This window comes from Anolis carolinensis, chromosome 3, assembly GCF_035594765.1.
Source record: "Anolis carolinensis isolate JA03-04 chromosome 3, rAnoCar3.1.pri, whole genome shotgun sequence".
NCBI classification, from domain to species: Eukaryota; Metazoa; Chordata; class Lepidosauria; order Squamata; family Dactyloidae; genus Anolis; species Anolis carolinensis.
Window position 1 is genome coordinate 184,154,941 of NC_085843.1, and position 26,644 is coordinate 184,181,584.

At 40.7% G+C, this 26,644-nt stretch overlaps 1 protein-coding gene and 1 long non-coding RNA gene across 4 annotated transcripts in view; one reads left to right on the top strand and one right to left on the bottom strand.

The window, feature by feature from the left end:
• Window positions 1-26,644, top strand: part of dusp29 (dual specificity phosphatase and pro isomerase domain containing 1) — a 71,920-nt gene that overhangs the window by 39,783 nt on the left and 5,493 nt on the right. For 2 of the 3 annotated variants that reach the window (XM_008114221.3, NM_001281713.1), the window contains 1 exon segment: window positions 20,621-20,848. In XM_008114221.3, coding sequence (XP_008112428.1) covers window positions 20,673-20,848 — 176 coding nt within the window. In that variant the 5' untranslated portion in view covers window positions 20,621-20,672. 3 annotated transcript variants of the gene reach the window in all.
• Window positions 8,841-20,728, bottom strand: LOC134298035 (uncharacterized). The gene is made up of 3 exons (XR_010005010.1): window positions 20,597-20,728; window positions 18,880-18,971; window positions 8,841-9,765 (listed from the first exon to the last, which is right to left on the bottom strand). It is a non-coding gene; the product is annotated as an uncharacterized LOC134298035 (long non-coding RNA).

The window sequence follows — 26,644 nt, forward strand, 5'->3', positions numbered from 1 at the left end:
GTAAGGCTCCTTGGGTGGTTGCTAGGATTCACAAAACAACATGTGGTGAGTAACAAGACTAACATTTTAAGGTCTCTACAACACAAGTGCCGCTTGAGGGTGGGTGTGGCATTTCCATCTGCTCCTCTCTCTCCAGTTGTGTGTCCGCTAGTTATCTCCTCTGCTTTTACGAAATTGAGTGACAGAGCTGGGCTGATTTATTTATTTATTTGTTTGAATAAATAGGCTGTCCCTGCAACCAGGCAGAGTGAGATGGTCACCTTAAGGCAACAAATTTTGGATATAATAAAAGGGCAGCAAACTATTAGCAACGTAAATGGCTATTGCCATTTTTATGTGAAGAAGCACTTGTGGAATTGTGTTGTCAAAGTCTTTCATGGCTGCAATCACTGGGTTGTTGTGAGTTTTCTGGGCTGTATGGCCATGATCCAGAAGCATCGCAGCCTATGTCATGATAACTCATCTGGCTTTCAATATCTTTATTTGAGCAAAGGTTGCCACTTTCTGCTCCTTTCAGGCAGCAAGAAGTCTTGGGTTGGCCTTCAACGCTGCAGTTATTGTTATGTTAAAAAGGAGTAAACAAACAAAAACTGGCGGTCTGTGAGCTACAGACATCTAACTTACTCATAGTTAAGAACAGGGGTGAGACAACCGGAAGTGAGAGAAATCTACCCATCAGAAGGGAAATTCACTCCTGAAAGAGTTATCATGGGGAAAAGGAGTCTCAACTGAAACTTTCTCACCAATCCTTGTGTGTGTGTGTGTGTGTGTGTGTGTGTGTGTATACACACACATATACACACACAGCATGTGCGATCGATTAAAAATGGTTCAAAAGTACTTACAAAACCGGGGGACACCGCCTCCCGCCTGCCTTTCGTTTCAAGTCAGTTTTTGTTTCATTGGGGTCTTTCTGTTTTATGCCATTCAAATGGACGATACGAAACAGAAACACAAATGAAACAAATGAGCCAAATACCGCGCACATCTCTAGTATACAGTACTTTCCACCAATAGCTACTGCTCAATACTGGCTCATGGGCTGCCTCCCTTCTTTCCAGTCCCATAAACAATTGATCAAAAGCATAATAATATATTGCAAATAAATACCCATATTTACTTGAGTTTAATGCGCCACTGAATCTAATGCGTACCTACATTTTCAAAACCTTGAAATCAAAACAAGTATTTGCTGGCAAATGTAATGTTCAGCGGCAAAAAGTGCACTCTTTGTAATTTGGCCCAAAAAGGTGTGCATTATAGTTGCTGCCTGCGTAGGATTCCTTCTTTAAAATCAAAAGGGTTAGAGCAGGGGTCCCCAAACTAAGGCCCGGGGGCCGGATGCGGCCCTCCAAGGTCATTTACCTGGCCCCTGCCCTCAGTTTTATACTATAATATTTTTATATCAGTTTTAATAATATAATATTATATATACATATAATATTGATAGAAATATTACAATGTAATACTAATAATAATACCATATAATAATATTAATTATATATTATATATTACATGTAATATTACTAATAATATTACAATATAGTGCTATAATTCAATATAGTAATATATAATGCTAATATTGTTATATGCTAATAATATAATATATTGTAAGGTAAAGGTAAAGGTTTTCCCCGACATTAAGTCCAGTCGTGACCGACTCTGGGGGTTGGTGCTCATCTCCATTTCTAAGCCGAAGAGCCGGCGTTGTTCATAGACACCTCCAAGGTCATGTGGCCGGCATGACTGCATGGACCGCCATTACCTTCCCGCCGGAGCAGTACCTATTGATCTACTCACATTGGCATGTTTTCGAACTGCTAGGTTGGCAGGAGCTGGGGCTAACAGCGGGCACTCATTCCACTCCTGGGATTTGAACCTGGCACCTTTTGGTCCGCAAATAATTATATATTGTATATAGATATAAATTGTAAGCCGCTCTGAGTCCCCTTCGGGGTGAGAAGGACAAAATATAAATGTAGTAAATAAATAAATAATAAATAAATAAATTTTGGCTTAGGCTCGCCCAAAATCTGAAATGACTTGAAGGCACACAACAACAATCATCCTAATTAACTTGACTATCTTGTTGGCCAGAAGCAGGTCCACACTTCCCATTGAAATCCTGATCGGTTTGAATTGGTTAAAATTGTTTTTATTTTTAAATATTGTATTTTTCTTTTGTTGTTGTTGTTGTTGTTGTTTTTGCACTACAAATAAGACATATGCAGTGTGCATAGGAATTTGTTCATTTTTTTTTTCTTCAAATGATCATTCGGCCCCTCAACAGTCTGAAGGATTGTGGACCGGCCCTCTGCTTTAAAAGTTTGAGGACCCCTGCTTTAGACTTAGGGTTGACTTAAGTCTGAAATGACTTGAAGGCACACAACAACAACAACAACAACGCTAATTTTGGACTATTCCATCATAGTCCGGCCCCCCAACAGTCTGAGGGACTATGAATCGGCCCTCGACTTAAAAAGTTTGAGGACCCCTGGGTTAGAGCACCGAAGCTTTCAGCAATGGAAAAAAAAACTTGGGATTCATTTGTGCGATAAAATGAATCCACTTTAACTGCCTTGGTTCAATGCTATGGAGGCTGTAGTTTTACAAGGTCTTTCACCTTCTCTGCCAGAGAATGTTGATGCCTCACTAAACTATAAATCTCAGTATTGCATAGCAATGAGCCATGGCAATTAAGTTAGAGAAGACATTTCCTCCAAGAAGAGTTCCAAATGCAGGTCCTGAAGCTGCTTCTCCTTTTGCTCTGGCTCAGCACTACGATTTCCATATTAGACAAATTTAATGTGCACCATAATTTTGGAAGGTAATTTAGCCAAAAAGGCGAGCATTAGATTTGAGTAAATAAATACGGAATGTTGTGTCTTTGGCATAGCTTGGTTGTCACTGATCCAGTCGGTTTGAGGATAGTTGAAAATCAGTACAAGATTTTCTCTCTTGGCTCCTCTTCCCTTCCAGCATTCCAGATCACTGTCACAATATTTGTGAGTGCAGCAACATGTTGTCTCCATTATTAAATTAATATTTTTGGCCTGATGGTTCTACCATAACATTTTTATAGCCTAATCTTCTTGCTTTACCATTTCTAATTTGTCGCTCTCTTGTCTTCTGTTCTTTGACAAACACAAAATGTCCTCTTGTCTTTTTGATAACATTTTAAACCTAGTACAAAACCCCCTCCTTTGTTCTTCTAGGAATCTGATAAGCTCAGTAAAGTTATATGATCTGTTGTAAGAATCAGATACAGTTTTGCTCATCTTGGCTTTTAATTTTGTAGCAACACCATAAAAAGATGTATATTATTTTAGCCTTCTTGGAATATTTACATGGTGTGTCATTTTTCCAGCGACATTACTGTCTTTTTTCTAATTGTCTGCCTTTAGTTCCCATTCACTTTTCAACTTTTGTTTATTGCCTGTAATCATAGACTATCTGAAAGGCCCTTAAACAATTAGGCACTAATGGCAGTTTGGACAATTTTAGATAATTGTCCCTCCCTGGCAGATGAATCATCTGGAACTGGATGCTATACATATTCTACTAGGCGCTTCTCTATTTATTTTGACCTGCTTAATAAGCTTCACTGTGGTCATCATTTTAGCAGTCTTGAAAATTTGCAATTCTAAGGACCTCCAATTCCATTAGCAGAGTTAATGGCAAGAGTGTAGAGCTCCAAATTTTGTTGAATTGCAATTACTTACTTACTTACTTAGGTGATCCCTCGTAGCCTGAGGATGATGGTCCTCCAAGTGTAGTGTCTTGGTGGTGGATGCATAGGTGGTTGTGGAGACCTATTCTTAACCCGCATGTTCTTCCGCAGTAAGGACATCCGTTTCCAGGTAGAAAGTGGTCCCAGACAGGGTTGGCTTGATGTGCCTTCCTCTTGGCATGTTTCTCCCTTAAGCCCTCCGTTCGTGCCTCTTTGAACTCCGCAGCACTGCTGGTCACAGCTGACTTCCAGTTAGAGCACTCAAGAGCCAGGGCTTCCCAGTTCTCAGTGTCTATGCCACAAATTTTAAGGTTGGCTTTAAGCCCATCTTTAAATTTCTTTTCCTTTTTAATAATAATTTTATTGAATTTTTTTTCCATAGTCAATAAAATTTCTAAATACTATAGGGAAAGAGCGGTGGGGAGTTAAATGATGGAAAGAAAAAAAGAGGGGGTATGAAGATGGATATAAAGAGGAAAGAAATTTAAAAGGAGGAAGAAAAAGAAAAAAGGGAAGGGGGAATTTTTGGCTTCCATTTTTCGTCTTTGCGTTGCTTTATTTTTCATCTTCCTTTGGTCAGTCTTACTTAACCTGTCCCCTTTTCCTCTTTTCAGTTCCAGGATCAATTGTTTGTTAAATTATTAAGTCTATTCAGATACTTTATCTCTTTCTTCTTTTCTTTTCATATATTCTTTGAAGTGTCGCCAGTTGGTAGATATTATTGGTTTCCCGAAATGTCTTTTCATTAAGAATGTTAAAGTATATAATGTCCATAACTTTGTCTAACCATTGCTCTATTGTCGAGGTTTCGTCCATTTTCCAAAGTCTTGCGTAAACCATTCTTGCTGCCGTTGTCAAATATACAAACAGTTTGTCTTTGTTTTTATCCAAACAGAGTTTGTTATCAGTCATACTCAGTAAGAAATATTCAGGCTTCGTTTGTATTTTTGTGTGTAATATCTTTTTTATTTTTTTATTTATTTAGAGTATTTATATCCTGCCCTTCTCACCCCAAAGGGGACTCAGGGCGGATCACATTATACACACACAGGGCAAACATTCAATGCCCATATACACATAGAACCGAGACAGAGACAGACAGACGCAGAGGCAATTTAACCTTCTCCTGAGGGGATGTTCGATTCTGGCCACGGGGGGAGCAGCTGCTTCATCATCCACTCTGACCGCACTTCCTCATTCCAACATTGTAAATTAGTTAAATTTGCCTCCCCACTTTTATAAGTGGTACCTTATCTCCTACTTGATAGATGCAACTATCTTTCGGGTTGCTAGGTCAGCAACGAGCAGGGCTATTTTTTATTTTTAATTGACGGGTGCTCACCCCACCACGGGCTGGCCTCGAACTCATGACCTCCTGGTCAGAGTGATTTATTGCAGCAGGCTGCTTTACCAGCCTGCGCCACAGCCCGGCCCCTTTTGGCAGGCCTCTTGGATTTTTTCCAATTAAATTTTTTTTTCCTGTCCACCAACATTATGTTCCCCATTCTTGTGTTGGAAGTATAGTAACTGCTTTGGGAGACAGTGATCGGCCATTCGGACAACGTGGCCAGTACAGCGGAGTTAATGGCATAGAAGCGTCACTTCAATGCTGGTGGTCTTTGCTTCTTCCAACATCAATCCCAGCCAGTATATCAGGTAGTGAGGAATCATAGGAGCTGTAATCCAGCACCACGTTCTCATCCCTGGTCTAGAATATACCTTCTAAAAAATTTTAAAAATAGAAATCCCATCCTCTCATTCCTTCATCAACCAAGGAATATTCTTGCTTGGGAAATCCTGACTCCTGGCTTCAGCTGAATCTAGATTTCAGAACCTAAAGCCCTTGCCCTTTTTTTTTTTTTTTTTTGGGAAACCCCTGTGCAGTCCTTTCATTCTTTAATGGCAGGATTCTACTAGGCACACCTTACCGTACAGGAACAGAAAGTATTAAGTCTACAAATAGCATGCTTGTTATTGATTTTATCACAATGGCAGCCTTGTCACAGCTTGTGCTTTATTATATTTAGGGTAAAAATACAAGAACCTACACATCCTAATGACCTCATCAGACAGGGCTGTTTTCAGTGGCATACGCTGGTTGTCTTAGTTGACCCACAAAGCCTGCTGGCTCCCATTTTATGATGTATGTGTTCTTCCAGCAGGGCTCTCTGGGTCATCTAGAGTGGAGCCAGTGTATGTCAACCATACAGGAGGCTTCCCATGTTGCACAGGAAGTAATGGGGGCAGGCCCGTAGCCAGGATTTTGATTTTTTTTGTGGGGGGGCTGAGTCTGAATCATAGAATCATAGAATAGTAGAGTTGGAAGAGACCTCATGGGCCATCCAGTCCAACCCCCTGCCAAGAAGCAGGTAAATCTCATTCAAAGCACCCCCGACAGATGGCCATCCAGCCTCTGCTTAAAAGCCTCCAAAGAAGGAGCCTCCATCACAGTCCGGGGGAGAGAGTTCCACTGCCGAACAGCTCTCACAGTGAGGAAGTTCTTCTTGATGTTCAGGTGGAATCTCCTTTCCTGTGGTTTGAAGCCATTGTTCCTCGTCCTAGTCTGCAGGGTAGCAGAAAACAAACTTGCTCCCTCCTCCCTATGATTTCCCCTCATATATTTGTATATGGCCATCATGTCTCCTCTCAGCCTTCTCTTCTGCAGGCTAAACATACCCAGCTCTTTAAGCCACTCCTCATAGGGTTTGTTCTCCAGACCCTTGATCATTTTAGTTGCTCTCCTCTGGACGCTTTCCAGCTTGTCAACATCTCCCTTCAATTGCGGTGTCCAGAATTGGACACAGTATTCCAGGTGTGGTCTGACCAAGACAGAATAGAGGGGAAGCATGACTTCCCTGGATCTAGATGCTATACCCCTATTGATGCAGGCCAGAATCCCATTGGCTTTTTTTGCTGCCACATCACATTGTAGGCTCATGTTTAACTTGTTGTCCACAAGGACTCCAAGGTCTTTTTCACACATACTGCTGTCTAGCCAGGCATCGTCCCCCATTCTGTATCTTTGCATTCCATTTTTTTCTGCCAAAGTGGAGTATCTTGCATTTGTCCCTGTTGAACTTCATTTTGTTAGTTTTGGCCCATCTCTCTAGTCTGTTAAGATCATTTTGAATTCTGCTCCTGTCTTCTGGAGTATTGGCTATCCCTCCCAGTTTGGTGTAATCTGCAAAGTTGATGATTCTAACCCTTCGTCTAAGTCGTTAATAAAGAAGTTGCCCAGGACGGAACCCTGCGGCACTCCACTTGTCACTTCTTTCCAAGATGAATATGACACATTGGTGAGCACCCTTTGGGTTCGTAAACTTAACCAATTACAGATCCACCTAACCGTAGTTTTGCCTAGCCTACATTTGACTACCTTGTTTGCCAGAAGGTTGTGGGGGACCTTGTCAAAGGCCTTGCTGAAATCCAGATATGCTACATCCACGGTGTTCACCACATCTACCCAGCTTGTAACTTTATCAAAAAAAAGAGATCAGATTAGTCTGGCATGATTTGTTTTTGGTAAATCCGTGTTGACTATTAGCAATGACCGCATTTGTTTCTAAGTGTTTGCAGACCACTTCCTTAATTATCTTTTCCAGAATTTTGCCTGGTATCGACGTGAGGCTAACCGGACGGTAATTGTTTGGGTTGTCCTTTTTTCCCTTCTTGAAGATAGGGAGCACATTTGCCTGAGTGAAAGAGGATCTATCCTAGCAAATCTTTTGTATCATTATCCCAATACTCCCATGCATATGGCATATATTGAGCATGGTGATCAGATCAGGATATGAATAAACAGTACCAATAAGGCCTTCTTGCGGACTATCCTGAGAATTGGGGGGTGGGGTGAAGCCCCTCAAGACCCCCCCCCCCGGCCTACATGCCTGAATGGGGGAAGTCCTGCAATCGACACTTCCCCCCATGGTATCAGCTTCCTACTGAGCCGGGCAATGCGGGACATGGGGTGACCGGTTCCTCACCCCCCCAACTGAGGTCACCGGATTCACCACGACGATTCCAGTGGCCCGTGTAAACAGGTCATTAGCCAGTTTAACTGCCTTGCCATGGCCATTCTATGAACAAACCACTACTGCTGACTGCTGGAATCTTCTGACAAATCCATTCTTTAAGTAGGAAGGTTTTCCTGACTCCTGGCCAGAAAGTTATGTTATGTTTCAGGTATGGAGAGCAAATTCAGCCTCAGTCAACCCAGGTCCCGTTGTTTTGAAAAATTGTTCTTGTATCCTGGCAGTGAAATCACTCATGACATAGAGCAGGGGTCCTCAAACTTTTTAAGCCGAGGGCCGGTCCACAATCCTTCAGACTGTTGAGGTGCCGGATTATCATTTGAAAAAAAAAATACAAACAAATTCCAATGCACACTGTACATGTCTCATTTGTAGTGCAAAAACAACAACAACAACAATGAAAGAGCTATACAATATTTAAAAATAAAAATAATTTTAACCAACATACATTTATCAGGATTTCAATGGGAAGTGTGCTCCTGCTTCTGGCCAATGAGATAGTCAAGTTAATTAGGGTTGTTGTTGTTGTTGTTGTTGTGTGCCTTCAAGTCATTTCAGACTTTGGGCAAGCCTAAGTCTAAAATGTATTTATTTATTATTTACTTATTTACTGCATTTATTTACTACATTTGTATCACACCCTTCTCACCCCAAAGGGGACTCAGAGTGGCTTACAAATTATATGTATATACAATATATTATATTATTAGCACAGCACAATATTAGCATTATATATTACTTTATTGAACTATACCACTATACTGTAATATTATTAGTAATATTATATGTAATATAGAATATATAATTAATGTTATTATATGGTATTATTATTAGTGTTATATTGTATTACATTATAATATTATTATCAATATTATATGTATATACAATATATTATATTATAAAACTGAGGGCGGGGGCCAGGTTAATGACCTTGGAGGGCCACATCCGGCCCCCGGGCCTTAGTTTGGGGACCCCTGACATAGAGCTTTTCTTCCTGCCCCACTCCCAACAAAACTCATTAAAATATAATTCAGATTTATTTTTAGTTAATTGGCAAAGGCCTTGTGGATTTTGGCAAATGCAATCCCATGACTATTCCACAGCCACAAGAGCAGTCGTATTTTTCTTTAAAGGAACTCTAGCATCGCTTCATCCTCTTCAACCTTTAGTATTTTATTACCCTTTCCTTTCACCCAAAACAGTATGTTAGCTTGTTAAATCCAGAATTCATATCTGGATTGGATAAGATAACGTATTTATATTAACTAAGTTAAAATCTGTGTCACTTTTCTAAAGCTAAATTAGCTGGGCACTATATGGACGTTTCACCAGTGTTAGGGAAATCTATTCTCCAGACAATCATTTACCCTTAAAACTTCCCAATTGAAGGTAATTCACACTCAGGTGAATGCAGCTCCATCATAGTGTGGGCCTAGACCATATTTATTGTTTAAATGCTTTTTTAATTATTGGTATGAGATCATGTCATTTTTTGTCTGAGGGTTTTCTGGTGTTTCTGACAACCTCTTCACATGAGGCTAAATTCAGTGGCATGCACCAATTTAGCCTGTCACCCACCGAGCCAGCTGGCAGATGCGGGGTGTGGAGTGCCAGGATCCCCACACCCCTCTATGAAGCGGAGTATTTCCAGTGGCCATCTGATGAGGTTGTTAGGATTAGGTAAACCATTGTTAAGAATTTTGCATGACTCTGAACAAGCATTCATTGTCATTTTAGTCAGGAGTAGGAAAGATACAGACACAAAAAAGAAATATAATAGTCTTTGTGAGGTTAGATTTCACTGGGAATTTCTTCATCTTCTGGTGTCTTAGCTCATTATCCTGATTTTGTCTTGGTAATTCAGATAGTCCACTGATCAAAGAGTTCTTACATTGTCTTCTCTCTCCAAAACTATGGCAGTGATAGTTGGGATGTATGGAGGGCCTTTAGTCTGCTTCTGGGCCAAGGAATGGTAGAACTTTGCTCACCTCTTCTTCTCTTCATCTAAGGGAACGGCAGTAGCAGTTGGGTCAGAGGGAGGGCTTTTTATTAATGGTGTCAAATGTTTAAAGTTCTAAATCATAATTGGTTTGGAGCCCAAGTGTCATGTTTTGAACAGCCTTAAGACACTGAGGTAAGTAAATGAAAACTGCTTTACTTCAGCAAAACATAAAGTACAGTACACTCACTGGAATAATGCAAAAGAAAGCAAGGAAGTCTTAGGGCAAATACAATTCTTAGTATCTGATACAGTCAAATCAAATAGCAGTCTTACTTCAGACAAAGAAACGGCAATAAATCCAGGTGCAGACTCAGAGCAGGCACACAGGGAGCAAAGGCATTAGAGTCAGTTTGTTACCAGTAAGAGCTGGCTGCACTTGCTTCTGCTTTATAGCCCTGGGTCCCCTCACAGCTGTTTGGGCAGTTCCTAATTACTCAGCTGCATTTCTAGCAGCTATCCTAGCCTCTCCTGAAAAGTGGGTACTTGCAAAATCTCCTCCTCAGATTCCAACTCACCCTCAGATTCATGAACACTTTCCTGCTTCCCTTCCTCTTCTGAAAAAGAGGAATCCCTAACACCAACGTAAGTAAATAAAGGCTCATGAATGAAGGTTTTCCAGCCTTCCTTCCCCCATCCCACCCCACCCCACTCCCCATTTCCCACAGGTTCCCAGGCCTCCTGAAAAAGTCTCCAGAGAAATTAGAAGTGGAAGGGGGAAGTCTGCTGGAGCAGCAAGAAACAGTCCCAAATTGTGTGGATTTCCAATTCGCTCATGTGAAAAATTCTATTGAGGCACCTGGATGATTTGCAGATTTTGAGCTGTATTTCTGCTCCACTCCACGTGTTTTCCTTAGAGAGGTTTTGAGAGTGGATTTCACACAGGCACTTAGTAATAAATCAGGCCTTCAGAGGTGCCGGCCAGTGCAGTCAAGTAATTTAATAAGCCTGAGCATAAGGCACAGAATGGTGTCTGTATATTTTATGGATACTATTACATCTTTAATGCTTAGAGAATTAACTCTTCAGTGGCACAGAATGTAGAGAGTTGTAAATTCATCTGTATCTGATTAACTCTTCCCTGGTTTCTGGCACTTCCTATTCCACCCCAAATCTTCCAGGGCAACCATTCCCTAAACTCCTGCAGCAGGAGAGATGTAGTGGAACCAGGGTGTTCAGGGGTTAAGCACTGTGACTTTTTCATTAGCAAGACTTATGACAACCTTTGCCCTTCTCCTCCTCCTCCTCCTCCTCCTCCTCCTCCTCCTCCTCCTCAGTATTCCTTGGTTCTGCTGAGCTGTACTGAAATCTGCATAGCAGTGCAAGGGTTACTCTTGTTTAGAGACAGCCCAATTGCAATGCAAAGCATTTGGATGTGTTTTTCTCTTGACTAGACAATTATGATCCATTTACTTTATAAATCACTTCTTGGTGGAGATGGAAACTGATACAGCAAGCTTGCAGATCAGAATCAAAACATCTTGGGAATGTGGCAATGGTGAATTTCATGGTGAGCTCTTGCACTTCAGAATTTACCACCACACCAGGGAGCAGTTGCCACTGTGGAGCTCAGTAGGTGCCAGCTATAGATAAACTACGATCCTCAGGAAATCACACAAAATGGCCCCACATTCTAAACACACACAAATAATGAATTTTAAGTCCCAAGCATATCTGCTGGAAGCACTATGTAAACTCTTAATGTGTTCATTCTTGTCATTCTCCTGCTGTTTTACATTTGGTACTCCATTTTCAGTTTCGGCTGAAAGACCTATTCCTAATATTTTCATGCAGGCTTGAACTTGTGACCAAACTAAGCTAGAGATGGCCCATGAGGTCTCTTCCAACTTTATGATTCTATGATAGTGGTTAATAATAATAATTATTATTATTATTATTATTATTATTATTATTATTATTAATAATAAATTTCATATTAATAATATAGTAGAGTCTCACTTATCCAACATTCTGGATTATCCAACGTATTTTTGTAGTCAATGTTTTCAATATCTCGTGATATTTTGGTGCTAAATTCATAAATACCGTAATTACTACATAGCATTACTGCATATTGAACTACTTTTTCTGCCAAATTTGTTGTCTAACATGATGTTTTGGTGCTTCATTTGTAAAATCATAATCTAATTTGATGTTTAATAGGCTTTTCCTTAATGCCTCCTTATTATCCAACATATTAGCTTATCCAACATTCTGCTGGCCCGTTTATGTTGGATAAGTGAGACTCTACTGTAATATGAAACCCAGCATGTCTATCTTGTTTGCTGTGTCATACAATAAAATAACAACAACAACAACAACAACAACAACTTTATCCTTGTACCCCGCCTCCATCTCCCCGAAGGGACTCGGGGCGGCTTACATAAGAAAAACAGTCCATAAATTTAAAACACAATATAATAACATAGTTATAAAACAACATAACATGACAATTATTAAAACCAAAACATCAATTGCTATGTCCAGAGGGTGATTAGTGCAAAACTCTGAGTAAAGTCCATGAGTAAAATAGAGACAGTTTGCCTCTGTATGACACATCAACTTGTGACCAGGAAGCATGGTTCAATTAGAATAATTCTGGGAGCCCCAACCCTACTCTGATCACATATTTTGCAATAAGATGTACAGTGATACCTTGACTTAAGAGTTTAATTCATTCCATGGGTGAGCTCTTAACTCAAAATACTTTTATCTCAAAGTGAATTTTCATTGAAATGCTATTGATTCGTTCTAGCCCCCCAAACCCTAACCAGAACCAGCCCTAGGTATTTTTCAAGTGTAGGCGAACAGAATTTTGGTGCCCCCCCCCAAAAAAAATCACTGAAAAATAAAAACATTGGATAAGTGAAAATGTTGGATAATAAGGAGGGATTAAGGAAAAGCCTATTAAACATCAAATTACATTAAGATTTTACAAATTAAGCACCAAAACATCATGTTTTACAACAAATCAACAGAAAAAGCAGTCTCGACTGCACCCCCGTATGTTTGGCGCCTGAAGTGACCGCTTAATTCGCCTCATTGTTGGACCGGCTCTGACCCTAACCCACATTTTTTATTACATTTTTTAATCATCATCATCATCATCTTTATTTGTAGACCGCCCTATCTCCCCAAGCGGACTTAGGGTAATTTCCAACATGTATGGCAATCCTTCAATGCCAAAGGAAAAAACATTCAAACAAATTGCATAAGTAAGAAAGTGTACTTTATAAATAACAAATAATGTATAATGCACATTTACAATAAAAAATAAATATCAACTTTAAAATGGTAGAAGCAAAAAGTTGTGGCAAGGAAGCACAAAGTGAAGAGGCAGAAGCATCATTTTCTTCCTACTGTACTCCTTCCAGCCTCCCTCCCTCTCTTGCTCTTCCTCCTCTCTCTCTTCATGAAAACAAACATACCAGGAATAAAAAACACACAAAATCAACGAACCCAGCTTTAGCTGACTGCAGTCCACTTCATCAGATGCATAGATAGAGAGTTTCTTTAGTTGGCAGATATTGATAGATTTTTGAATTAGGAAGAAACAGTCTGAGAAGGATTGGAAATGGAAAAAGATATGAACATTTATCATGATCTTAAATGATGTTACCAAACAAAAGTTGGATGAGAGCACAGATATCCTAGCATAGACTTGTACATTTTGAAGAAAACTCAAAAAGGTGAAAAACAGTTGAAGCAGACTGCTTTTTACTATGATACAATATTTATTCTGTATCTCTGAAGGAATTCAGACCATGCTTTCCTCCTTTCAGTTACTACTATTTGTCTCTGTGCAATATTTTGCCCTGTGAGTTAGGTGTCAGTCTCTTTTCGGGGTTTCCTATCGTGTTTTCATGAATCAGGTTTTTGCCATCTATGAAAACAGATAGCAAAAGCAACCAAGATCTGATTATGACACTAACAGAAAGATCTATGCGTGGCAAAATGTTAATATTATTGCTGCTGTTCTTCTCTTTGTACTGTGTTAGGAATGCACATGTCTACTTTAAATAGTTTCCTTCTCCCTATTAATCACCACAGCAAACATGTAAAGTAGGTTTATTCGGAGTCATCAGAGGCCATCGTCACATAATTCATTCTATGACCAAGCAAAGATTTGAACTTGGATCTCCCTGTTCCAACCCTGCCGTTTTAAACATTACTCTCTACTGGTTCTTTCAGACTAGTTGTAATGTTAAAAAACCACAAAGTTTGAAATGTAACAGGTAGAAAAAGAACAATGAATGTTTCTAATTTGCATAATTAAAATAATGCATCATATGCAAGTTCAATGTCCAGAATTGAGAAAAAAGACTACGGCAACTTTAAACAAGTTACCGTATATACTTGAAGATAAGCCGAGTTTATCAGCCCTTATTTATGAGCTGAAAAAGCCTCCCCAGGCTTATAATTGGCTCAAGGCCAGCAACAGAGCCTGCAGGCTATTGCTTGCAATATGTGATCTATTTCTCTCTTCTCCCTTATCAGTGTGTTTTCTTTTGCAAAGTCTCCCTTGCTCTTAATCAAGGGAATGTTTTGAAAAGAGAGACACCCTTGCAAGTCAGGAAGAAGAAAAATATATATTCATTAATCTTATGAAAGCATTTTCCCCTGAAATATTTGTTAAACTCTCCTACAGATATATAGGCAGTAACCCCTTGCAAGCTTTTGCTATCTCTATGTACCTTTATATGTGTATCTATCTATATACATTAATTTTTATATATGAATTTCCCCTCGTGTTTGCAGGTCTTTGCAAATCCTTTATACATATAGATCCATGTGCCTGTGTATCTGTAGCCATACATATACATTGTTTTTATATATGAATTTACCCTCATATGTTTGCAAGTCTCTGCAAATATCTATATAAAGAGAGATGTCTGGATAGATATGAATATATTCTTACCTATATATAGGGCTTGCAAATATTACAGGGGGGAAATGAACACACGAATATATATAGACATGTGTGTGTGTGTGTGTGTGTGTGTGTGTGTGTGTGTGTATATATGGCTTGCAAATATTGTAGGGGAAATGCACACACACAGAGGGGATTTGCAAACATTTCGGGGGGAAATGCATATGTGAAATTAGAATCTATAATTATAGATCTATATCTAGCTCTGCATTGTTTATATAAGCATTGAATGTTTGCCTTTTACTATGTTGGAAGCCGGCCTGAGTCCCCATGGGGAGGTAGGGTGGGATCAAAATGAAGTTTGTATTATTATTATTATTATTATTATTATTATTATTATTATTATTATTATTATTATTATTATTATTAGGTTATTGTTGATACCATATTGTTTTTGTTGCCCCTACTTTTCCACTTATAGAGCTAGTTTATTGTTTTTCTTTGAAATATGGTAAATATTCAAAAACATTTAACCTACTGATGCCTTGATTAATGAAATTTTATTGGTATCTATTTTTATTTTGAAATTTACCGGTAGCTGCTGCATTTCCCACCCTCGGCTTATACTCGAGTCATACCCAGTTTTTTGTGGTAAAATTAGGTGCCTCGGCTTATATTTGTGTCAGCTTATACTCGAGTATATACGGTAGTCTTCTGCAGCAGCCCAAACGACTGAATCCTTCAGTATCTTGAAGATGAAGAAATATTATTATGGCATACAAAGTATCACAGGCTGCAGTCAACTCCCTCAGACGCACAAAGGGTCATCTCAGTTGGCAGATTATTATACAACAGCTTGGGTGGGTGGAAACTGAAATGAGTGGGATCAGATGTAACTGAAATCCAAAAAGCACAAATGGTGATAATGAATTACTGTGACATTGGCCAGTGGTAGTTAGATGGTAGTTAAGTGCTGATTAATAGATTCAGTGTGTAAAGTCATCAGGCTCTTTTTTACTAGGCAGCTGATGACAGATGACCTGCGAGGATGGAGGCGGAAGCAGAACAGACCAGCTGGAGAAGGTTGTCCTAGGTGACCTTAGGTCCTCTGTTATCATTCAGCATATAGACAGGCTTGTAGTGCTGTTGCTGTTGTTGCTAACAATATGTGGAAGGCTGGTGCTTTATAAAAGCAACCAAGAACATTTCATAGACTCATAGAGTTGGAAAAGACCACAAGGGCCATCCAGTCCAACCCCGTGCCATGTAGAAAAAGCACAATCAAGGCACCTCAGATAGATGGCCATCCAACCACTGTTTAAAAGCTCCTAAAGAAGGAGCTTCCACCACACTCCAAGGCAGAGAGTTCCACTGCTGAAGTTCTTCCTAACTGTGCCGTCGCGCCTGGGGCTATAACTCTTAGCAAAAGAGGCATGGACGTGACATCTTTCCCCAGAGGATTGCTTCTTGCCCTCCTTTAGGGAAACTAGAACTCACAAGGACCAAAACACTGTAGATAACACAAAAACTGGTTTCATTGTTCACAAAAGGTTATCCCAATAAGCTGGAAGTTTCAAAGGGGTAAAGGAAAATATACATTACAGTCTTTGATTGTTTTAAGTCCAAGGAGCTCTGTAGCTGAGAAGCTTTTCCAGGTTCCTCTTTCTCAATGGCTGTGAATGCCAGAGCAAACCTCAGCCTCAGTCCAAATGGCCTATGTTTGAAGTCTTCCTCTGTTGCCAAAGGACTGATTTGGAGGCGCTTGAGACTCCTCAACATCGTTCAGGTTGGCCCTGAACATGAAGCGTAAGTCTCAAGGGTATGAACCTCAGAATTGATGCTGAGAGGTAACTTAATCAAGGGCTTTTAGAGCCAAGTCTCTCTCATGTCCACCTGGTAGAAAACTTGATGGTGGAATGAAAAAGTAAACACTGATCCACTCCAGGAAAGGGTGGAGTCAAACAATTGAGCTGAGGTGCAAACAACATTGATTGACAGTTATGAATAACCAATCAATCCAACTACATTTACAGGGTAAAAGCAAAATCAGGCATGATACAATTCAAATCTTGCAACTTACAGTTCAACATATAGATGGCGCCACTCGCGCCATCACACTAATGTTCAGGTGGAATCTCCTTTTCTGTGATTTGAATACATTGCTCGGAGTCCTAGTATCCAGAGCAGCAGAAAACAAGCCTGCTCCCTCTTTCTTATGACATCCTCTCAGATATTTAAACATGGCTATAATGTCTCCTCTCAGCCTTCTCTTCTGCAGAATAAACATGCTCAGCTCTTGAAACTACTTCTCAAAGAGCATGGTCTCCAGACCTATGATCATTTTAGTCACGCTCCTCTGGACACCTTCCAGCTTGTCAATATCCCTTTTGAATTGTGGTGCCCAGAATTGGACACAGGTGAGATCAGACCAACACAGAATAGAGGGGCACCATTACTTCCCTTGATCTAGACCAGTGGTTCTCATCCTGTGGGTCCCCAGATGTTTTGGCCTTCAACTCCCAGAAATCCTAACAGCTGGTAAACTGGCTGGGATTTCTGGTAGTTGTAGGCCAAAACACTTAGGAAGTGTTTAATCTAGACACTATATTCCTTTTGATGCAGCCCAAAATCCCATTGGCTTTTTTAGCCACTGCACCACATTATTGGCTCCTGTTCAAATTGTCCATGAAGACTCCAAGATCTCTTTCACATGTACTGTTGTCAAGCCAGGTGTCATCCATCCTGTATCTGTGCATTTCATTTTTTTCTGCCTAAGTGTAGTACACAACATTTCTCCTTGTTGAAATTCATTTTCTTAGTTTTGCCCTGCTATCTATTCTGTTAAGGTAATTCCGATCTTGTCTTCTGGAGTCAGAGGCGGTCCAACCATAAGGCGAAATAGGCACTTGCCTGTGGCGCCATCGTCCCGGGGGCGCCATCGTCCTGGGAGGAGGGCACCACTCTCCACCTCCTTCTCTTTCGGGCCTTCCGGCGACCGCGCTGGGCCTCCCGGTGCCTGTGCTGGGCCTTCCAGCCGGCGTGGACCCACCTTCGCACCACGCGAGCCCACCTTTGGGGCCTTCAGAGATTGTGAGGTCTGTAGGAACTTGGAAGCTAGGTATGTGGGGTATCTGTAGAAGGTCCAGGGTGGGAGAAAGAACTTTTCTTTGAAGCAGGTGTGAATGTTGTAATTAATCACCTTGATTAGCATTTAATGGCCCTGTGGCTTCAAGGCCTGGCTTCTTCTTGCCTGGGAGAATCTTTTTTTGGGAGGAGTTAGCTGTCACTGATTTGTAAAATCATAATGTAATTTGATGTTTTATAGGCTTTTCCTTTATCCTTCCTTATTATCCAACATTTTCACTTATCCAACACTTTTATTTTTCAGTGATTGGTTGGGGGGGGGGGCGCCAAAATTCTGTTCGCCTACACTTGAAAAATACCTAGGGCCGGCTCTGTCTGGAGTAGTAGGTATCTCTCCTAATTTGGTGTCTTCTGCAAACCTGATAAGCAAGCCCTTGAAACCTCCATCAGAGTCATTAATAAATATGTTGAACAGCACTGGGCCTAGGACACAACCCTTCAGCACCTTACTAGTTACTTCTTTCCAGAAAGAAGAGGAATCACTTTTTTGTGTATGTCAGGAGCAACCAGAGTTGCTTCTGGAGTGAGAGAATTGGCCGTCTGCAAGGATGTTGTCCAGGGGATGCCCGGATGTTTTTTGATGTTTTACCATCCTTGTGGGAGGCTTCTCTCATGTCCCCGCATGGAGCTGGAGCTGATAGAGGGAGCTCATCCACGCTCTCCCTGGGTGGGATTCGAACCTGGCAGCCTTCAGGTCAGCAACCCAACCTTCAAGTCACAAGGCTTTTATCCCCTAGACCACTGGAGGCTCCAGAGGAACCACTGAGTAAACAGAAAATAGAATCAGTGTTGTAGAAATTCGGTAGGAAACCAAATCCATGTTGAAGGAGGAAGTAAAGTCACCACATCCATATCAAGGAAGAAACATCAGACAAGGCAAAAGAGGGACACTTCTAGTAGCTCTGATTTTGTCTTTCCCCATGATCCCTTCTGGACACATTGCTCTTTGTGAATTCTGACAACTCTGATGGGAAAAAGGTGGGAGAGGGCAAAAATTGTTTTTGCTGCCCTGAGGTCTATGCAACAAGAATGGTTGAAGGTTGTCCCTGAACAAAAGAAAAGCAATTTGCCCTTAAAAGAAAGAGGTCTACATCTAGTGACTAACCAATCTGCTGCTGTTCCAATTTCATTTTTTCTCTTTCAGAATGGGCATCTTTCTCTTTCACAATGGCTTTGTTTTCAGAAGCAGGTGAATACCTGTATGTATCGGGTAAAAAAAACAAGACAAGTCTTCTGTATTGTGTTAGAAAGAGAATTTCAGTGGGTTCAGCTCCTTCTGCTGAAATCCCTTCTTCTGTCCAACTATTAAAGGCACAAGGTCCTGTCTTGCTTTTCACCTGGCAACCCTAGCAAAAATAAAATAAAAGTGTAGTTGTGTCCGACTCTGGAGGTTGATGCTCATCTCCATTTCTAAGCCGAAGGTCCGGCGTTGTCCGTAGACACCTCCAAGGTCATGTGGGTGGTATGACTGCATGGAACGCCATTACCTTCTGCTGGAGCGGTACCTATTGATCTACTCACATTTGCATGTTTTCGAACTGCTAAGTTGGCAGAAGCTGGGGCTAACAACGGGAGATCACTCTGCTCCCCAGATTCGAACCGCTGACCTTTTGGTCAGCAAGTTCAGCAGCTCAGCAGTTTTACCCACTGTGACACTGGGGGCTCCCTTATAACCCTAACAGGTTATAAACAAATAACCACACTCAACGGATAAATCCTACTTATCTTACTTATATATTAAATAATATATAATATAAGGTAAAGGTAAAGGTTTTCCCCTGACGTTAAGTCCAGTCATGTCTGACTCTGGGGGTTGGTGCTCATCTCCATTTCTTAGCCGAAGAGCCGACGTTGTCCATAGACACCTCCAAGGTCATGTGGCCAGCATGACTGCATGGACCGCTGTTACCTTCCCACCGGAGCGGTACCTATTGATCTACTCACATTGGCATGTTTTCGAACTGCTAGGTTGGCAGGAGCTGGAGCTAACAGCGGAGCTCACTCCACTCCCGGGGTTTGAACCTGGGACCTAACGCACTTCCCCACCGGGTCTCCCAATATATAATACTAGCTGTGCCCGGCCACGCGTTGCTGTGGCGAAGTATGGTGGTATGGGAAATCAGATAATCTGTATTTTATAGGTAGTGTGGAAGAGGCCTAAGTGAGGCCTAACTCTGCCTGTACCCTGGAGTGAGTGGGTTGCTAGGAGACCATGTGGGCGGAGCATAGCCTTCTAACTGGCAGCAATTGGATGAAAGTAATTATTCCTCTCCCTCTAATTAGGACTTTATTTTCCTTTTCTTTTTTTTGTATGAACGTAGAGGCATGGATGAGGGGTTGTACTGCCAAGTTTTGTGTTTCTGGGATGTGTAGTTTTGTTGTTTTGTCCTAGGCTGAAATTTCATTACCCTTTTATATATATAGATAAATAGTATAAATCAAGTATGTAGCCAAACTATCATTTGTTTTGTGGTGAAAGATGAATAAATAATACATAGATTACTCCTCTGTTGTTGATGAGAAGTAGGCTTGGACAGGATAACACTCAAATGCTTCATGGCTGGCCAGTTTAAGCTTTGTAATGACAGAAAGCATGGCCAGCTGTGGGAGGAAGATACGTCCTTGTCCTGCCTTGTCTATCTTGGAAAAGGACAAACTGTTTTTACCTTTTACAGCACTTCTGCTGCCATATCTCTCCAAGGAATATGCTTTTTGCCACAGTCAAAAATGATTGTGTGCATTTCCTGCCATAACTAAATGACAAATAGGATTTGAGAGAAAAAAATACCCTCTTTGCCTAGGATGCTTCTAATCACCCTGACCTTGTACTTGTCATTGTCTTGCAGGGTTTCTGTCCTTTTTTCCCCCCATCCATTGAACACAAAGTCTTGAGATCAGATGTCTTCAACAGCCCTGAAATCTGGGAAGATAAGTGCGTACGCAGCAGTCAAAGTAGACCCAGATGGAGATTACTGTACTCCTGGAGCATTTGACCTGGAGAGGCTCTTCTGGAAAGGCAGCCCCAAGTACACACATGTCAACGAAGTGTGGCCCAACCTCTACATAGGAGATGAGTAAGTTATGCATGTGCATACATGTACACCACAGGACAAAATACTTTATGTAGTCTGGAGGTCATTGTTCCTTAGGAGCTACATCACAATGAAGGTATCTTCCTGACATCATATCCTTAGGCTATGCTGTTGTTGCACTCCAGGCCTGGAAACACCTATGACCACCGCACCACACAAGAGTCCAGGAATATAAGCAAACAGTATATTATAAAAAACATATAAAAAGCATATAAGAAATCAGGAATATTAAAGGAAAATATAAAATCCAAAAAGGTTTAGCAAAAGCTGAGAACCAAACAATAATCCAAATGGCTCATAAAGTTCCAAAGGTGACACAGTCCAGGAACAGCCAGGAATCACAGATACAGCATGTCCAAAATCAGCAAGATATAATGAGTAAGGTTTGAACAGGAATACATGAACAGGAACATAGAAAACTTTCAGGATATATTAAATCCAAAATCAAGCTTGACTTGAACCAGGAACAAGAGAACTCAGTCTTAGAGTCTCACTTTAACATGGTGTTGACTGAACTGACCTTAAGGTAAACAACTTGTTTAATAGACATCCATGAACTCATTCCGTTTCCCATGAATTTCTTTCACAACTTTCCCATGTAATCTCTCTGAACAACACAATCTATTTTCAGGTTTGATTTGTAAATGAAGACTTTGGTTGAGCTCCGCAGCTCTTCACTCGATTCCTTATCTGTTATTGCTATTTCTGACTCCCCTGAATTCCCTTGAGACCCTGCACTTTCCGAGCCAGTTTTCTCACAGAGAGAGCCATAATTTTCCAGGCTTGAACTTTGTGTCACAGGAAAGCTGACAATCCTCTCTGAATTATCCACAGGAAAGCTGACAATCCTCTCTAAATCATCCGTTAAACCATCAACCTCTGGTGACTGATCTACAACAGCTATGTGTACACAATGAAGTAGTGCACATGAATCAGCAGAGCAATAGGTGAATAACTGGAAAAGAAAGAGATGAGTGAGAATTCTGTGGTGAGCTTTCGAGGTGGAAGTGTCCACCACATAATTTCTTCATTTGCTGCAATTCTAAATCTACTTACTTATTACTGCCTTGAAATAGTTGAGAACATAGATCTTAGCTATTCATTATGACAAGGGAGAGACTGCCTGAGTGAGGGAAAAGGATGTTACCCCGTGTATTTCTTCCCACATGCTCTTGCATCCCATACCTAGTTGCTTGTCAGGTTCTCCACAAGACTTCTGAACTAGGTATGGGATTCAAGAGCACATTGGAAGAAATACATGGAGTAACATGCTCACCACTGCTGTTAATGTTAGTCTTGTAATTAGACTTTCCCATAGATCTAGAGCTATGTGTAGTCTGTCAAAACAGTGACAAAGCACAAACAATGGTAACTGGCCAACACACATTTTGGTGCCTCAAACGTTAGCCCTTTTTCTGAGTATATGACCTGCTGATTCCAAAAATGGCACCAGCTGTCCCCTATTGGCTCTAGTACTTAAGATACAGACCATATATGTACACCAGTCATCATCTGCTCACCCATAAAAATTTATGATAACCCTATGTAAGAAACTAGTGCTGATGTGATTTTCTGAATCAGGGATGCAAATAATCCAAGGGACAGGCCTAATTTTTTTTTGGTTGGGTTATGTAATCAGTGCCAAATTCAAAATTTCAGACTTCACAGGGTTGTTGTTTTTTTTTTCATTTTATCTGAATTTTTTTTCAGTGGCATTGTATAAGTTTGTTTTGTTATTCTTCCTCCCCTCTGCATGTGCATGTGTATAGACACATATTTTTGTATACCTTTGGCAGATGATGATGTTTGGGGCTGGGTTACTATAATGCGCCATGCACATTTGATAGTGCTATTTAAATAAACAAACAAATAGAATTATGATGAGGTTTAATGTAATTGGGCTTCTTGCAAGGAATGGTTTGCACTTCACAGAGGTTGGCAAGAACATATTCACTAAGAGTCTCACAAACCTGATCAGGAGGGCTTTGAACTGAGTTATTTGGGAGAGGGAGATGGTATTCTTGAAGGCAGGAGTTTAACAGGACAGAACACTCCAACTGTTATAAACAGTACAAGAACTCAACATTAAGAAGGAAAAAACATTAAATAACAAGCTGGGAGAGGAGCACCCCATGAACACTAATGTATAGAGCATGGATAATAAACAAGAAGAACTTGAACTCTTAATACAACAAAGCAAATATGATATAATTGGCATCAGTGAAACCTGGTGGGATGAGTCTCATTATTAGAATTTAGTATGACAGAGTTATAACTTTTTTCTGAAAAATAGTCCAAACAAGGAAGGAGGAGAAGCATTGTGGATTAAGAATGCTTATATCTGTGAGGAGGTTCCAAAAATGCGGTGTGCCTTACAATCAATGGTGCCTTCGATTCACAATATTTTTCAAAAATATCCCCCCCAACACAATTGCTCTGGCGTAACACGTGGCAGTTCTGACGGGAAACCCATCTCCATCACGATCTCGTGATGCACTCTGTAAGTGTATAACCACCATAACTGAGCAAGGTTGTATCTTTGAAACGTTTTGTTACTAGACCCGTATTTCATTCACTGTGATCTCTCATTGCACCTCAAAATGTCAAAAACCACAAATGTCAAATTCCAATGGATATGCAGAAGAACTTAGCAATAGAGTTGCAGGTCAACATTTTAACATCAGCAAGGTAAATGTTCGTTGTTGGAGAAATACTTGCAATTCCATATTTTCCTGCAAAGTCTCAACCAAGTGCTTTACAGGACCCAAGAAAGGCAGACTTTCACAAGTGGATGAATGTGTGATAAATTCTGTCCTACAGGCGCATGCTAAAGTATTACCTCGCACAAAGTAATCAATGCAATTAAAATCCATAGAAATGGCCAGGTCCCATGGAATATATGAAAATAATTTTTAAAGGCAGTTAGGGCTGGTGTGACAGACTCATGCATCGTCAACAGCTGAAAAAACAGTGCCCTAATGCAAACATCTTGGATAGTTCATTCATTAAAATATTTATTATATCCTGGCAGTGACTGTTGCCAGATTCCAGGGCATTAGCTGAAGTGTCAGGAAATTGCTGTGCTTCCTTGGTTCTTCATGTGGAAGGGGCAATCTCAGAAGAGGAGAAAACCTGATGATTATTTTTTTGTATATGAGCTAGCTTTAAAATCTATTTGTCCATCTCTACCTGTTTCCAGCTGGTGCCATGGCTCTCACTTAGCACTTTGGTCTTTGGCTATATGTTCCTCTTGTATAACACTGATGTACCAAAAGCCCATAATAATAATAATAATAATAATAATAATAATAATAATAATAATAATAATAATAATAATAATAATAATAACTGGTGGGATCACAAATCTGCACAAGGATTGGAAAATGAACACGCAAAGATACTGTGGGACTTCCGAATCTAGACTGACAAAATTCTGGAACACAACACACCAGACATCACAGTTGTTGTTATTATTATTATTTTATTATGACACAGCAAACAAGATAGATATGCTAGATTTCGTATCACAAGTCGAACACTTCCCAAGTGTCTAGGACTGTGTGATGTATTTTCGGATGATGCGCGCAGATCCCAGTAGAGTGGCTTTTTGCAGTTGGCAGATTGTAATTTTGTCAATGTCTGTTGTTTCCAAATGCCGGCTGAGATCTTTTGGCATGGCACCCAGTGTGCCCATCACCACCGGGACCACCTGCACTGGTTTCTGCCAGAGTCTTTGAAGTTCAATCTTGAGGTCCTGATAGCGGCTGAGTTTTTCCTGTTGTTTTTCGTCAATGTGACTGTCACCTGGGATGGCAACATCAATGATCCAAACCTTTTTCTTTTCTACAACTGTGATGTCTGGTCTGTTGTGTTCCAGAACTTTGTCAGTTTGGATTCGGAAGTCCATTATTATTATTATTATTATTATTATTATTATTATTATTATTATTATTTAATATGGACAGTGTAAGGTAATGGTAAAGGTTTTCCTGACACTAAGTCTAGTCACGTCTGATTCTGGGGTTTGGTGCTCATCTCCATTTCTAAGCCAAAGAGCCGGCTTAGAAGACCATGTGGCCAGCATGACTGCATGGAGCGCCATTACCTTCCCACCTATTAATCAACTCATTTTTGCATGTTTTCGAATTGCTAGGTTGACAGAAACTGGAGCTAAGAGCGGAAGCTCACCCTGCTCCCTGGATTTGGACTACAGTGTTCCTTCACTACTTCACGGTTCGCTTTTTGCGGATTCGCTGTTTCACGATTTTTCAATAAACTCTAAAAGAATATTATATAAATAATAAAAATTACAATTTACAGCCTAAAGGAGGAAGGAGAAGCCGAAGGGAAAGAAAAGGAGCCCAAGCGGCAACGGGAGGAGAAGGAGGCGATTTATCAACACACGATTGGTTGATAAAGACTTAAAATAGTGTATAACTACTAAAATAATGTATAAATATATAGTGTCCCTACTTTGTGGATTTTCACTTATTGCGGGTGGTCCTGGAACGTAACCCCCGCGATAAGTGAGGGAACACTATACCAACTTTTCGATCAGCAAGTTTAGCATCTCAGTGGTTTAATCTGCTGCACCATCAGGGGCTCCGTGGACAGTGGATTCATGGACAGTGTAGATTCATATAATCAAGTTCAGTGCAGTAAACTGAATTACATGGCAATGCAGATGGGGCCACAGAGGTCCCCTCCCTCTAGAGAGGGAAAGCTGTTTTTGTCAGAGATGAGCTGAGCCAAAGTGGAGGAGGGGTGGGCAACGTGCCAAGCCTCTGCGTGAAAGCACAGCCTCCCCAAACTGCTGTAAGTTCGAAAGAAACAGACCAAAAATGCGTGTGTTTCTATGGGGTGGGTGTCTTGTAACATTAATTTGCCTTGTGGTCTTCTGGAACAGGATTTCATTAAAGACATTGCCTGGAAAGGCTGAAAGCTTCACGGGCGCTGTCAGACAGAGAATAAACAAAACTTCAGGTTCAATGGGATGCTCTCCTAGCCAAAGCCTTTTACCAGAGAGCTGCAAAAACATACAGTCAGGAATTGGAAACGTGTGTGGAAAAGTAGAAGTTTGGAAATCAAGATGAAGGACTCTTACTTTTTCAACTAATGTAATAACAAGGAGTCTTACCACAGCTCGGCAGAAAAATGTTTTATGACTTAGGTTCTACATTTCAGTTCATTCATTTTTGCAGCCTCAGCAGTGTGTGAAACTCCACTGAGGATAAATGAAAACAGATAACATTTGTTAGCATGAGAAAAGCCAGAGTTTTACTGGCTACGGCTGAAGAGGCCGGGCTCAGTATGGTCTGGATCCAGGCATCAGTTAACCTGCCTGCCAGCGGATGAAAAGCAATTCCTCCAATGTGTCTTCTGGGTGCCTCTGGAAGGAAGGGCATGGCAATACATATGGGAAGAGCCACCTGCCTGCCCCCCAAAGACCTCATAAGGGACTCCAAACTGGATCTGAGAGTTGAAAAAACTGGATTTGGGCCCCATGCCAGAACCAACAAAAATTGTGAAGAAAAGTATATAGCAAAAACCAGAGTAACCAGAACAGCTAAAGAAAACAAAGTGTTGGAGACAAAGTTCTGGCATAAACTGAGCATAAGGCCATTGGGCTTGGTTTATACAGCCAGACCAGAATGAAGTTTTTGCTTGGCTTTCTCTGGCCAACCATGAAGCACCCAATTGGGCAGCTTTGCTGACATTCCCAAAACCTGTTTAAAAAATATGTGAGCCTTTGGGGTAGGAAAAAAAGCTGGTTCACCA